Below are 12,336 nucleotides of genomic sequence, written 5' to 3'. Positions count from 1 at the left end.
CCCATATTTTAGCTAAAAGGCGTTTCTTCGGAACCTAGTTTGTGTGGCCATCGTCTCTTTTCATGATTAGTTAGTGAAGTGTTGTAAGCTTGGTTTTTTCTTATCCCTACATTAGTTAATTGGTTGGGACTTTTCTTTATATAACAAAAAAAAATGTCAATTTTAGTAATTTTTAATTAAGTAAATTTATTCCTATTAAGTATTAACTACTCGTAAAAAAGGGGAGAATTCTTCTGTTCAATAGTATTTAAATTTGAATGTATCATGTATTATTTTTTTCTTTAAAATCTTTTAATATGGTAGCTAAATACTCCCATTCTTCTTAGTTTAATTCTGAAAAGAAAACATAAGTTTTAAAAATGTATTATTAAAATTTTAAAACCTAACATAATTTTTAATACACTCCTAAAAAGTAAATTAAGGAAAGGAAACAAATAATATAACTATTTTTGAAAAAACAAACATAATTCAACCTTATGTATTATATAGTGAATAGTAACAATATAATTCTTTCATCGATTCCAATTATTTTTACCCGAAAAACTACTCGTCTATTGTATTGATAATTAAAATATAAAATTAAAAGACGGATCTTTACACAACTAAAGTTATATATATTTTTAAAATTTAATATTGGATTTCTAGATTTGTGTTTTTGGTGCACTTTACTCGTCTCCTCGAACCACCTCTCCTCTCTTTCTCTCTATAAATATAGAACCATTCAATTACCATTTCTTCATTCACCACCAACTCAAACGCCATGTCTCTCCAAGTTCATATCCAACAAGAAGATTTCGGAATGTGTCCCAGCTTCAACTGTTACTCCACCGGAACGACCTCAGACGCCGCCATAAGAGCCGCTGCCTTCTCTTTCTTCGATTTCAATCCATCCCACTCTCCAAACAAACCCAACCATCAGGAACAACACGACCATGATTTCGAATTCGTCTCCCTTCCTCCACCTCCCGGTTTAACCCCTCCTGCGTTTCCTATTTTCAATTCCGATCTTCTGTTTGATGAACCTCCAGTTGAAACACCGGAAATCCACGGTCGAGATTCACCAATCGTGAACCCGATTCGAATTCCCTTGGAGAAGCTTCTAATCCGAGATCGCGATATCAATCCGCGGTCATCTTCTTCTTCGTCTTCCTCTTTGTCTTCTTCATCGTCGTTGTCGTCAGTGGACGAATTGGAAGAAGTTCCATCCGAAACATTCTGCGTTTGGAGACCTAAATCCATCGGAACAACGCCAAATCCGGCTTGCAAGAAGAGCCGATCCACTGGATCATCGTCAACAAAGCGTTGGGGATTCCGAGACCTTCTTCGGAGAAGTCAGAGCGACGGAAAACAATCGTACATCTCCTTCACGCCATCAACGAGTTCAAAGAAGGCAAAAGAAATCAAATCAGAGACAAAATCAAGTAAGAAATCGAATAAGCCCGGTGGAGATCTCCTCTCTGCACACGAATCGTTCTACGTGAGGAATCGTGCGTTGAAAGAAGAAGGTAAGAGGAAATCATATCTTCCTTACAAATTACGAGCCGGGATTGGTTGGTTGTTGGAGTAAAAACGTGATTCGATTGGGCAGAGCATTTAATTTTTAAAGCTCTGTTTATGAGAGAGAGAGGTTCATATTTTACACCTGAGTACCTTAGAATGTTTATCTTTAGATATGAAAAAAAAAAGGGGAAAATAAAGATGATGGATGAACAAGTTTTTGGGTCATCTTTGAACTTATACAATCTTTAGATTATTAGATATATGTATAAAATGAGATTATTAAAAATGGATATTGATTTGAGATTCCATAGAGAACTTTGATGGAGATTGGGATCAATTTTTGGTGGATATTATTACCATTTTTATAGTCCATGTGTTTTATTCTTTGATTTTCATTGTGTATCAACCCAACAAAAATATTTGGCTCCTTAGTCATCACTACATGTCTATGCAATCAAACTTAAAATCTTCAATCACATCTAAGAAAGTGAATACTTAAATTTTCAATCAATTAAATTGAAATAGATATATACAAAGTTTCATTTTCCATAGATGAATTAGAATATTTTATAAATATTTTTTATATTTAAAATTTAAATTAAAATTGATTCGGTGTGGATAAATTATTGAATAATGTAAACTTATATGCATAGTCAACAATCCCAATCTATATCTCAAATTGTTATTGTTTTGTACCATAACAACAAAAATGTTATTGTTTTATACCATATAAGATAAACTAGGAGAGATTGCTTTTTAAAAAATTGATTTACAATTTTAGTCTCAAAATCAAAAATCTCATTTTTCCACAAAATCATTTCTTAAAAACTATCAAGTTCTATAAAATCACTATAAGGATTCATGCTTTGGAGAGTGCTCCATCACCAAGCTTTCTTAAAAAAGATCATATTTGTTGGAATTATTATATTTAAGTTAGATAACATATTAATATATATACACTAAAACTATATCAATTAAATATCTTTTTTTTTCAAAAGAAAAAGTATAAACTATTTATATATACAAAGTTTGAATTTGGTTTAGTAGTATTAGTTTTTCACAAAAAAAAACTATATACAAATTTCACCCATTATTATACTATACTATGTTATTTTTGTAGCTATTAGGATTTAAATAACACATACTCCAAACTATAATGCTTTGAGCTTAGAAAAAGAGTAAAATTTTTGTTTATATTCTTAATACATTACATTGGACTACGAAAAATTCATATATAAAATAATCATGTAGTTGATATTTTATTTATTATTATTTCTCAACAATATATTGCATGAGGTTACATGGGTAGTTTGTAGGATCAATACATATTTCCATGACGAGTAATGAAATTGATGTCAAAGTTAAAAATTTCATACTCTCACTCGTTGCACTATGAAAAGCAAGCTTTTCTTTTTTCTTATAAAAAGATTAACAATAAACTAAATTCAACCATGGTACATAGTTCAATAATAACATATAAAGAAAGAATCATGATATTGTAAAAGTGACATTATTAAAGTTTTGATGACAGACTTTCAGTGTCAATATAAAAGTTAATTAGTTGATAAGAAAAGTCAAAGTTTGAGGATTATGTTACAAATAGCTTTGTCATCTCTTTTTCTTTACAATGATATGTCAAATTTTTTACCACTAAAAAGTTCAAAGAGAAAGCAAAGGTTTTAGAACGATGTAATGAAATATACATTTACCTAAAATGCAACTGTGAAAAGCACTTTTGGGGGTGTGTTGGGTGGGGAATTAATTGATTGTAATAATAATAAGTGTTAGGTCGAAAAATGAATAAAGAGTGAAAGAGAGAGTGGCGTGGGAGGAAGAATTTGGAACTTAGATTTGAATTGGGGAATTTGGCTCTTCTTTTTGAAGCCAAATTGGCAACATATAATAATTATAGAATTTATAATTATGTTCCTCCATACCCACATATGGATGGTGGGTTTGATTTTGATACCCAATCTTGAAGGGACAATGGATGTCATAATAATACTATCCCAAATTCAAAACATATTCTACACTTTCTTTCTCTTTCCGTTTCACCAATACCTTTAATAACGTTTACTACTGTTCCTTATAATAAAAATGGTATAAACGTTAGGTAGTTAAAGACTATCGATTAAGATAGTTGATGGGAAAGTGAAGTCAAAATATTAGTCTAGAAAGATATTTTGCAAAGCAAAATAATTGGATGAGTGTTTGATATATGATCATTTAAGTAGACTTGGTTGCTTAAATTAGTATGACTTTTTTTACTGTTCTACTCTTCAAATATTGAGTTTTATTAACTGTTTACATGATAGGTACCAATCATGTTTGTCAATGTTGCAAGTAATTTGTTAGGATAAAAGATAAGCCAGAATTATTGAATGTATATTACACGTAACAAATACATTAAGTCTATTTTGTATGCTTGAGGTCTTGAGCTCTCAGCTTTATTGGGTTGATTTTACATTTTTTTTTTTATTTTTACTTTTTATAGTTAGATAAGATATTTTTTAAAATTGTGTTACACTAACTTATCTAGTTGAATTTGGATATGATTTGGTGTATCATTCTAACATTTTTATATATTTTTTGCTTCATCTCTATGGTTTAAATTTTAGAACAAAACATTAAGGTTTATGATTATTTTATTTGTTCACGTGAAATTAGATAGGTGTGCATCCGAACTTTGATTTACTTACATTATTTAATGATTTATTAAACTGATTCTTTTAAACTTGCTCTTAATATTCAGATCAAGTTGTCGTGTTATTTTGTAAATGTTAATTTAATGTTTTTTTAACTGTTACATGCTACTGATTTTTTTTTATGGAGAAATTCTTTAAAGTCGTTTTTTTTTAATTGAGCTTATGATTTATTAACTAATGTGAAAAAATTTGCATGATTTTACACATTGGAAGAGCTACTGTTTTTTTTACCTCACAGACATTTCACGAGTTTTAAGTTTGAAAATATCCATTTTCAAATCAATTCTATACTTATTTTAGGTAATTTTACACGTATTTTATAGAATTTTTAGGTACTATTTCTTTTTATCTCGCAAAACGTGATTAATCCTAAACTAATTATAGGTGATTTTGATAGCCAATGTTAAAGGGACAATGAATGTGATAATACTATCCTAAATTTAAAATATATTAGACATTTTTTCACTTTTCATTTCACAAATATCCTAAATAGCATCTATTTGGAAAAGTTTTAAGTACTACTTCTCAAAATAAAAATGGTATAAAAGTGACTATTGATTAAGATAGTTGATGTGAAACGAAGTCAAAATAATTGATGAGTGTTTGATATATGCTCATTTAAATTAGATTGAGTTTTTTATTGCCCAATCATCTAACTATATCGAGTTTCATTAAGTACTGTTCATGGTAGGTACCAATCATGTTTACCAACGTTGCAAGTAATTTGTTAGGATAAAAGATAAGCCAAAATCATTGCATGTATAATTACACGTAACAAATACATAAAAGTCTATTTTATATGTATCAACTTTATTTGGTTGATTTTATACGAGTGTTCATGTGCATTAATATTTCACTATTTCTTGTTTTGAGTCGTCATTTTGTCCAACTAGTAGCTAAATTACATCAATTGGGGTGTTAATTTCATTTTAAATGGGAATGTGTGGTTTGGATTAGTCTCTTTTAATTAGGACCAATTGGGCTACTAACACATTGGTTTTTGTATTGTCATTTAGTGTAACATAATTACCAAGGTCATAAATTTGAATGATGTCATTATTTGTTGAGAGAATAGATAAAAACTATAGACCAATTTTGTTACTATGATTAAGTCTTCAATTTAACATTTGTGCACGACTCATTATTATATTACATGGTTTTTTTTTTGAAAAAAAGATCAAAATTCAAGCCAACCAAGGAAACAATTTATTTTAACAAATTTGTTACAGTGTTTGGTAAAATTATTACAATTTAGATTTAATAACTAAAGTACATTTATCAAATTAACTTTTTCTTATATAGTTTTAAATACATATTTTTGTTGAGATACATTTTCAAATATAGCAATATAAATCAAAGTATTTAAAAAATAATAAAATTTTAAATTTTATCAATGATAAACACTAATTGGCTTCTACCGGTTTCTAACAATATCATCAATATACCAATAAACGTTTGTTATATTTTAAAATGTTTTTAGCAATTGTCGTTTACACTAATTTCAAAATATCTTTAATTTCCTTGAATCGAATTTATAATGAAAAATTGGAAGGAGAAGAAAGTAGTATAAGTGAGAATAAGCCAAGAAAATTATATTTGAAAGATATTAAAGAAATTGAAAAGCACATTTAATTTTGGTAACAATTGTTTTTAAAAAATACAAAAAGAAAAAGGGTGAGTTATAAATCTCAAATACAAGTTGAGAGTTGAGACATAAGAAATAAAAATCATCCACACACATCTAAAACCCAAAGAACCTCGCAAATCTGATCGTTGGTGAGGGTGATTGGCCTCCCCAACAATCACAAACCGTCCATTTCTTACGAATCAAACCACGACGCGTGTCAGTTCATCACGAAATGCTCTTGGCGCCTCTTGCTTTTGGTTTCTCTACTTCTCGGAATACACATTTCTTAATTAACACCGCTCAAAGAAGCCCACGTTTCATTATAGAGACGAAATGACTCACATACCCTTTTGCTGACCATTATATTGGCTAATATAATAAGCACCTCACCCGAATCTAATGGTCGCTCTCGCATACGAACATTAAAAAAAAGGAAAATATTCATGTCTAATAAATATCCTCGTGTAATGGGACCCACCTATGTCCACGTAAGCCGTGGGATATTAGATATCTTTTTTTTTTTTTTTATATATACAAAATTTTCGAATTTCTGTGTGTAGTTTTGTAATTTGCATTTGTTAATCTGAGTTCGGAAATGGCGGTTCTGCAGCTTCCTTGTGTGAGGATTATTGATTATTCATCTTCGCCATTGTTGAGAGGAAGTAAATCGTCGTCGTTTTGGGGAAGAGATTTATGCTTTGGAAATGGAGGTGTTAGGGATGGTCCGAGACCGAGAGCTTCATTCAATGGTCGACTTGTTAAGGTTTTCGCCATGTCGGATACTTCTTCTTCCTCTTTTAAGATGAATCTCAATGAATACATGGTTACTCTTGAGAAACCGCTCGGCATTCGGTTTGCGATTTCCGTTGATGGAAGAATCTTCGTTCACTCGCTTAAGAAAGGGGTATTAAATTTCTTTTCGTAGTTGTGGTTTGGAATGACTCCTTCTTTCAAATAAATTGAATTATTGACATTTAACACAACAGAAACTTTAGATTAAGAACTGGAATAGAGTTTGTTAGGGCCTTAGAACTTGTAAGTACTATTTACCTCAAGATCTATTGTGTAAATGAAATGTGTTGGATTGCTTTTGTCTTTTGTTATTTATTATATATTGTTAAAATTCTTTGGTGATGCGTTGATAATTTAACCAGTTATTTGTCTGCATCATCTACGATGTTTTTAGGGTAATGCTGAGAAGTCAAGAATAATCATGGTGGGGGACACTTTAAAGAAGGCAAGCGATTCATCAGGCGTCAATCTCATTGAGATTAAAGACTTTGGTGATACACAGTATGCACCATTTACTTGAAAGAGGGTCTACATGAATTGGGTGTAGATATATTTCTAAGTTAGTAAAGATTTAAACTAGGATAATGGAGATGTATGAAGTAAACATCTGGGGCTTAAAAGTAGATTGAATTTTCTATGATTTGATTTTGGAGATTTTTCCCATTCATCATTTTTTTTTTTATGTTTGTTTTATTTTCAGTATTTGGTTTCTTCAGGATGATGCTGAAGGAGAAAACAGGATCTTTTAGCCTGGTTCTTGAAAGACCTTTTTCTCCTTTTCCTGTTCAACAACTTCTACTTTCAAACGATTTAGATATTTTATTTAATAGAGGTCGAGTGCCTATTGCTACTTGGAAGAAAGAAATTTTGGCATCAAATCTACAAACATCTGATGAAAGCAGTGGGAACTCTGGCTTTGCGGCTTTCTCCTCTAATTTTTTAACATCAGAAGGTTGGAAACTTCTTAGAGATCAAAATGAAGATGTAAAATCACACATACAGAGAAACATTCTCACACCTCAAATCGGCCAACTTGTTGGTATATTTACTGAAGATGAGCCTGGAGATGGAGAATGGGCTCATGGGAGCTTCCCCCTAGATGAATATGTCAAGGCATTAGAACGGTCTAAAGGGGAGCTATATTATGATCACTCTCGTGGTATGAGCTATAGTAAGGTAGGTTTTCATGGTGGAATTTGGTATTTATGTTGATTATTTGCAGCGACATATTTGAATCAATAATTTGTCAGTACACCGGTAAGTGTACTCACCACCTACCCACCCACATGCTTTATATAGCATGGCGCTAATCTTCTGTTCTAAACTTGCTGTGCTGATAGATCACGGAGCAAATCTATGTGGGGTCATGTATACAGACGGAAGCAGATGTTGAGGCTTTGTCAAATAACGTGGTTTGTGTCTTTTCAATGTTGGTTTATTAAACAGTAAATATGACCATCAACAATGCATGCTTCATGCTGCTTACGCTAACCATTAGGCACCTTTTACTGGAGTTCAGTAATTTTTACCTGTATTGCAGGATAATCTTCCAGCATTATTCTCAAGACATTTTTTAAAATATGTACTTTAAATCGACATATGACACTCTAGTAAACATATACTATCAATCCCTAAGTTTACTTCGTATTCGACAACAGAAAAATCTACCTGGGTTTATAGAGGAGAATATCACTAGTACATTGATGCATTTACCTAAGTTTACATTGATCACTAGTACTTTGAGTCACAGCTGATGGTTCTCAAGTCAAAATTTGATAGTTGAGACTCATTTTTAGGTTTTCATTGTTCTGTATCTTCTTGTATACTGGGTTGAATACAACTTGGCCTGCTTTTGGAAGCATTTACGTAGGGTTTCTAGGATGCAAACACATTTCTGTTCTGTCCTACTGGGTTTTAAAAAGTTGAAGCTGACATTAGTATCTTTCTTCTGTTTGACATTTTCTTTTCCTCATGCCCATCTGCTCGGTTCTTAGTTCATCTTGGTTACACTTCTTTCAAACTTTCACTACAGGGAGTCACCGCTGTACTGAATTTTCAAAGTGCAACTGAGGCAGAAAACTGGGGGATTAATGCCAAGTTAATCAATGAGTCGTGCCTAAAATTTGATATTCTAATGATCAGCTATCCTATCAGGTGAATAAAGATTTTGCATCATATCCAGCTCAAGTTGAGAGATTGGTCATGGTGCTATCACTATCACTTTTATGTTCGTAAACTTTCATTCAAGAAATTTGATGACTGAACAAAAATGAAGACCAAAACTTTGGTTTGTTATTAGCAGTACTTTTAAATTTCTCGTTCTCAGTTTCAAATATGTTGATCTCATAACTATATGACTGATTTGAGTACTTTTCTTTTCTTTCAGAGAAGGAGATTCTTATGATTTGAGGAAAAAACTACCATTCTGTGTGGGTCTACTTCTACGACTGTTAAAAAAGAACCATCGAGTTTTTATAACTTGTACCTCTGGTTTTGATCGATCTCCAGCCAGTGTGATTGCATATCTACACTGGATGACCGATACTTCTCTTCATGCAGCTTATAATTTTATCACAAGTTTGCATTCCTGCAAACCTGACAGGTTCTTCTCTATACCACTTCACAGTCTGCACGTATCAATGCACATAATAATTCCAAATCTCTTATTGTATGGTACGAGTGGCATTCCATATAAATTGGAAGAACTAACATGATTGCCCATTGCTTGTATAGAAGTTGCATAATGTTTGCATGCATGTATAAATACAAGTTACGAAAATCAAATGTTATTTTCGTATACAACTGCACATGGTTTCCAGATTAGTTAAATGTAGGGAAGATCCTTTTGTATGTAAGTAAGAACAGAAACTTCGTTGATAGTCATTTTTTTGGTAGAACTCAATCATATTTAAAATGGATAATAAATATCAGATTACCCTGTGGATACACCAGCACGTTATCTTGACGAACTAAACTTTTTTCAAGTTCTCACTTAGCTTATATCATCAAGTAGCTTTTCTTTTTTCTTTTTCCTTTTACAAGATGTTTGTTTATTTATAAAGTTTACCTTCCCCAATTTTCTCAATGTCTCTGCTAATCAGAAGCAGAGTCAAACATTCATGGTGCATATACTTCATTATATTATATTTTTTAAAAATATTTATTGTACTTTCTCAAAATCCCTTTGCAGGCCTGCTATCGCTTGGGCTACCTGGGATCTCATTGCAATGGTGGAAAATGGAAGGCATGATGGACCTCCCACTCATGCCGTCACCTTCGTATGGAATGGACAAGAGGTAAAATTGTGGAATCAGTCTGTTTATCTTTGCCAATCGTCTTGTTATTCTATTTATGATGAAAAACATGTCAACTTTTTGTCCGGTACAGGGGGAGGATGTAAATTTGGTTGGAGATTTTACTGGTAACTGGAAAGAACCCGTCAAAGCTAGTCACAAGGGTGGACCTAGATATGAAGTAGAAATGAAACTTCCTCAGGGGAAGTAAGTATAAAAAGATTGTCTTAATAGTTAATAGCACCTAAAGTATAAGCGTGTACATCAGTCTACTTAGATGCATATTTGTTGATAATCTTGTTATATTTTTTAATGCCATTTTAACAGTATTGCGTAACCTACTAAATTGAACCTAGCCTCTCTAGGTCAGGTTATCTGTCTTTTGTTCTATTAAAGGAACAAAACTTCCAAACTCATATTTTAATATAAAATTTCTAACTATAATTTGTATTTTCATTGTTTATATGTTGCTGACGGAACTCTTTGCTCTTCATTATATGGAAAATAACATTGCACTTAGATATTGGAACATTATCGTCATTGCTTAAGAAAAATTGATGGATTATAAAGGATTAAAGAGCTGCTATATTGATTTTTTGATGCCCTGTAGGTATTACTATAAGTACATCACAAATGGTCAGTGGAGGCACTCAACATCTTCACCTGCTGAAAGAGACGACAGGGGGAATGTCAACAATGTAATAATCATCGGTGACACTGCCAGTGTTAGGCCTTCAGTTCAGCCGCAAAAGAAAGTAAGTTCTTTTTTAAAATCATAAATTAGGCCCAAAAATTGTGAGTCAGTCCTTATCAATGTTTCGTTTAATGTGTGCATTAACAACCTAGACTAAATTGAAGTTTAATGTACATGAAACTTCTTAAATTTGAACTGAATGACACTAATACTTTTCCTTCAAAACATAACATGTAAACTTTAACGTTGTCACATGTATATTTTGGTTCCTCATGTTGGTGTTTCAAAATTTCAATTTCATCTGATTTATTTCCTCATTGATGATAAATATTAAAATTAGATGGTGATAAACAAGTATATGACATAATTTTGACATATGAGTCTATCATCAACCAATTTTAATATCGATCAACAATAAAAGACTATATTGAAAGAATGTTAACATGTGAAAAACTAAATTGATTCTTGTAATTGATAGAAACTGAATCCCTGAAGTCTATAGCATAGTTCTACTAAAAAAGTGCTCCACGACCTTACTTAAACATGTATTCTTGGATTCTTAATATTTGCTTTGGATCTCATATGATGATATTTGTTTTGAAGGATGCAAATATCGTGAAGGTAATTGAAAGACCATTGACAGAAAATGAGCGGTTTATGTTGGCGAAAGCAGCTCGGTGTGTTGCATTTTCAGTATGTCCAATTAGACTAACTCCCAAGTAGTTTGGATACATTTTGCATATTTATGATCCTACATTTACATATATAGAAAAATAAATATTTCCATGAAAAAGCTTCATTTACTTTGGTTTCTTGTACTTAATAGTTAATTCATGCAACATTCAATTGTAATATAGAGATGAACTATATGGAAGATTCCTCTCTCCCTCTTTAATGTCTATAATTTTACTTAATCTCTTTTTAACATTATACTTCTTTTTATCAATCAAATTTGTATAGGTTTGCAGTCATTCTTAGAAATTATTTAGATTAGATTTTGGAGAAAATTTTAGCGAGTAATTGATTGAAAATTATTCTATGAGATTAGTTGAGGTGCGCATAAGTTGACCTAGACACTCATAGATATTATAAAAAAGAGTTTAGTAAATGGAGGAACCATTTTTGTTTGAGTAACATTGGGAGTTGATTGTACAAGATTTTCGAAAAAAAACTTAGTTGGTACGGGCGAATTCAAATTTGTATTGGTATTTTGAATAATATTAGTACAATTTATCGTGCTCTAACTTTTACTCCTCTTCAACATGCACTTGGAGGATGAAGCATTCGTTCTCTATCGATCTTCTTGAGTCAATCTTTAGTTTGTTAATTTTGCTAATGTTGATTTTAGAAATTGATCGTTGGTTTCAAGAATTGATCCGTGTTTTGAAGTGTTAGACACTTTAGATGTCTTCAACTTATCTTCTAATGTTTTCGAATTCTCAAAAATATTTAAGACTTTGATATCAGTATGTTGAATTTTCTATTGTCTCTCCCCTCTAAATGCTTTACTCAATATCAGATTTAAGACTATGAACTTTCTTTGATCACATGAGTGAGTGTAGACTCCATTGGCTTTGAGGCTATCCATTAAAATATAGATTTTGTATTAATTGTTATTTAATGGAAATTTATTTGAGCATAAATTCAATTATTTCGTGGAGTATAGATAAAAAATTCTGAAAGGATTAAATGTTGAAACTATAAATCCAAATTGAGTGTATGATT

At 31.4% G+C, this 12,336-nt stretch overlaps 2 protein-coding genes across 4 annotated transcripts; both read left to right on the top strand.

Annotated features, from left to right (window-relative positions):
* The first annotated feature begins 760 nt into the window (after positions 1 to 760).
* On the top strand, positions 761 to 1,567 carry LOC105435007. Its single transcript, XM_011653978.2, has one exon. The coding sequence runs from the start codon at positions 761 to 763 to the stop codon at positions 1,565 to 1,567; it is 807 nt and encodes a 268-aa protein (XP_011652280.1).
* Positions 1,568 to 6,384: 4,817 nt separating this feature from the next.
* LOC101214241 (phosphoglucan phosphatase LSF1, chloroplastic) lies at positions 6,385 to 11,515 on the top strand. 3 transcript variants are annotated; one of them, XM_004141044.3, is made up of 10 exons: positions 6,385 to 6,736; positions 7,019 to 7,125; positions 7,341 to 7,800; positions 7,965 to 8,036; positions 8,657 to 8,778; positions 9,011 to 9,226; positions 9,815 to 9,920; positions 10,012 to 10,124; positions 10,528 to 10,672; positions 11,215 to 11,515. In XM_004141044.3, the coding sequence occupies exons 1-10, from the start codon at positions 6,428 to 6,430 to the stop codon at positions 11,332 to 11,334; spliced, it is 1,770 nt and encodes a 589-aa protein (XP_004141092.1). In that variant the 5' UTR covers positions 6,385 to 6,427; the 3' UTR covers positions 11,335 to 11,515. The 3 variants fall into 3 exon arrangements, with proteins under 3 accessions (XP_004141092.1, XP_031739384.1, XP_031739385.1); XM_031883524.1 differs by having other exon boundaries at positions 6,387 to 6,736; positions 7,325 to 7,800; XM_031883525.1 differs by lacking the exon at positions 6,385 to 6,736 and having other exon boundaries at positions 6,743 to 7,125; positions 7,325 to 7,800.
* The last annotated feature ends 821 nt before the right edge of the window (positions 11,516 to 12,336 follow it).

Source organism: Cucumis sativus, chromosome 3 (assembly GCF_000004075.3).
Source record: "Cucumis sativus cultivar 9930 chromosome 3, Cucumber_9930_V3, whole genome shotgun sequence".
In the NCBI taxonomy this organism is placed as follows: Eukaryota; Viridiplantae; Streptophyta; class Magnoliopsida; order Cucurbitales; family Cucurbitaceae; genus Cucumis; species Cucumis sativus.
Note: the sequence above shows the minus strand (reverse complement) of the source record. Positions and strands in the feature narration are given on the sequence as shown.

Coding starts and splice junctions, on each gene's coding strand:
- LOC105435007 (XM_011653978.2), top strand. CDS start 761: ATGTCTCTCCAAGTTCATATCCAACAAGAAGATTTCGGAATGTGTCCC.
- LOC101214241 (XM_004141044.3), top strand. CDS start 6,428: ATGGCGGTTCTGCAGCTTCCTTGTGTGAGGATTATTGATTATTCATCT. Junction 8,779..9,010: donor ATGATCAGCTATCCTATCAG/GTGAATAAAGAT, acceptor CTTTTCTTTCAG/AGAAGGAGATTCTTATGATT. Junction 9,921..10,011: donor TCGTATGGAATGGACAAGAG/GTAAAATTGTGG, acceptor TGTCCGGTACAG/GGGGAGGATGTAAATTTGGT.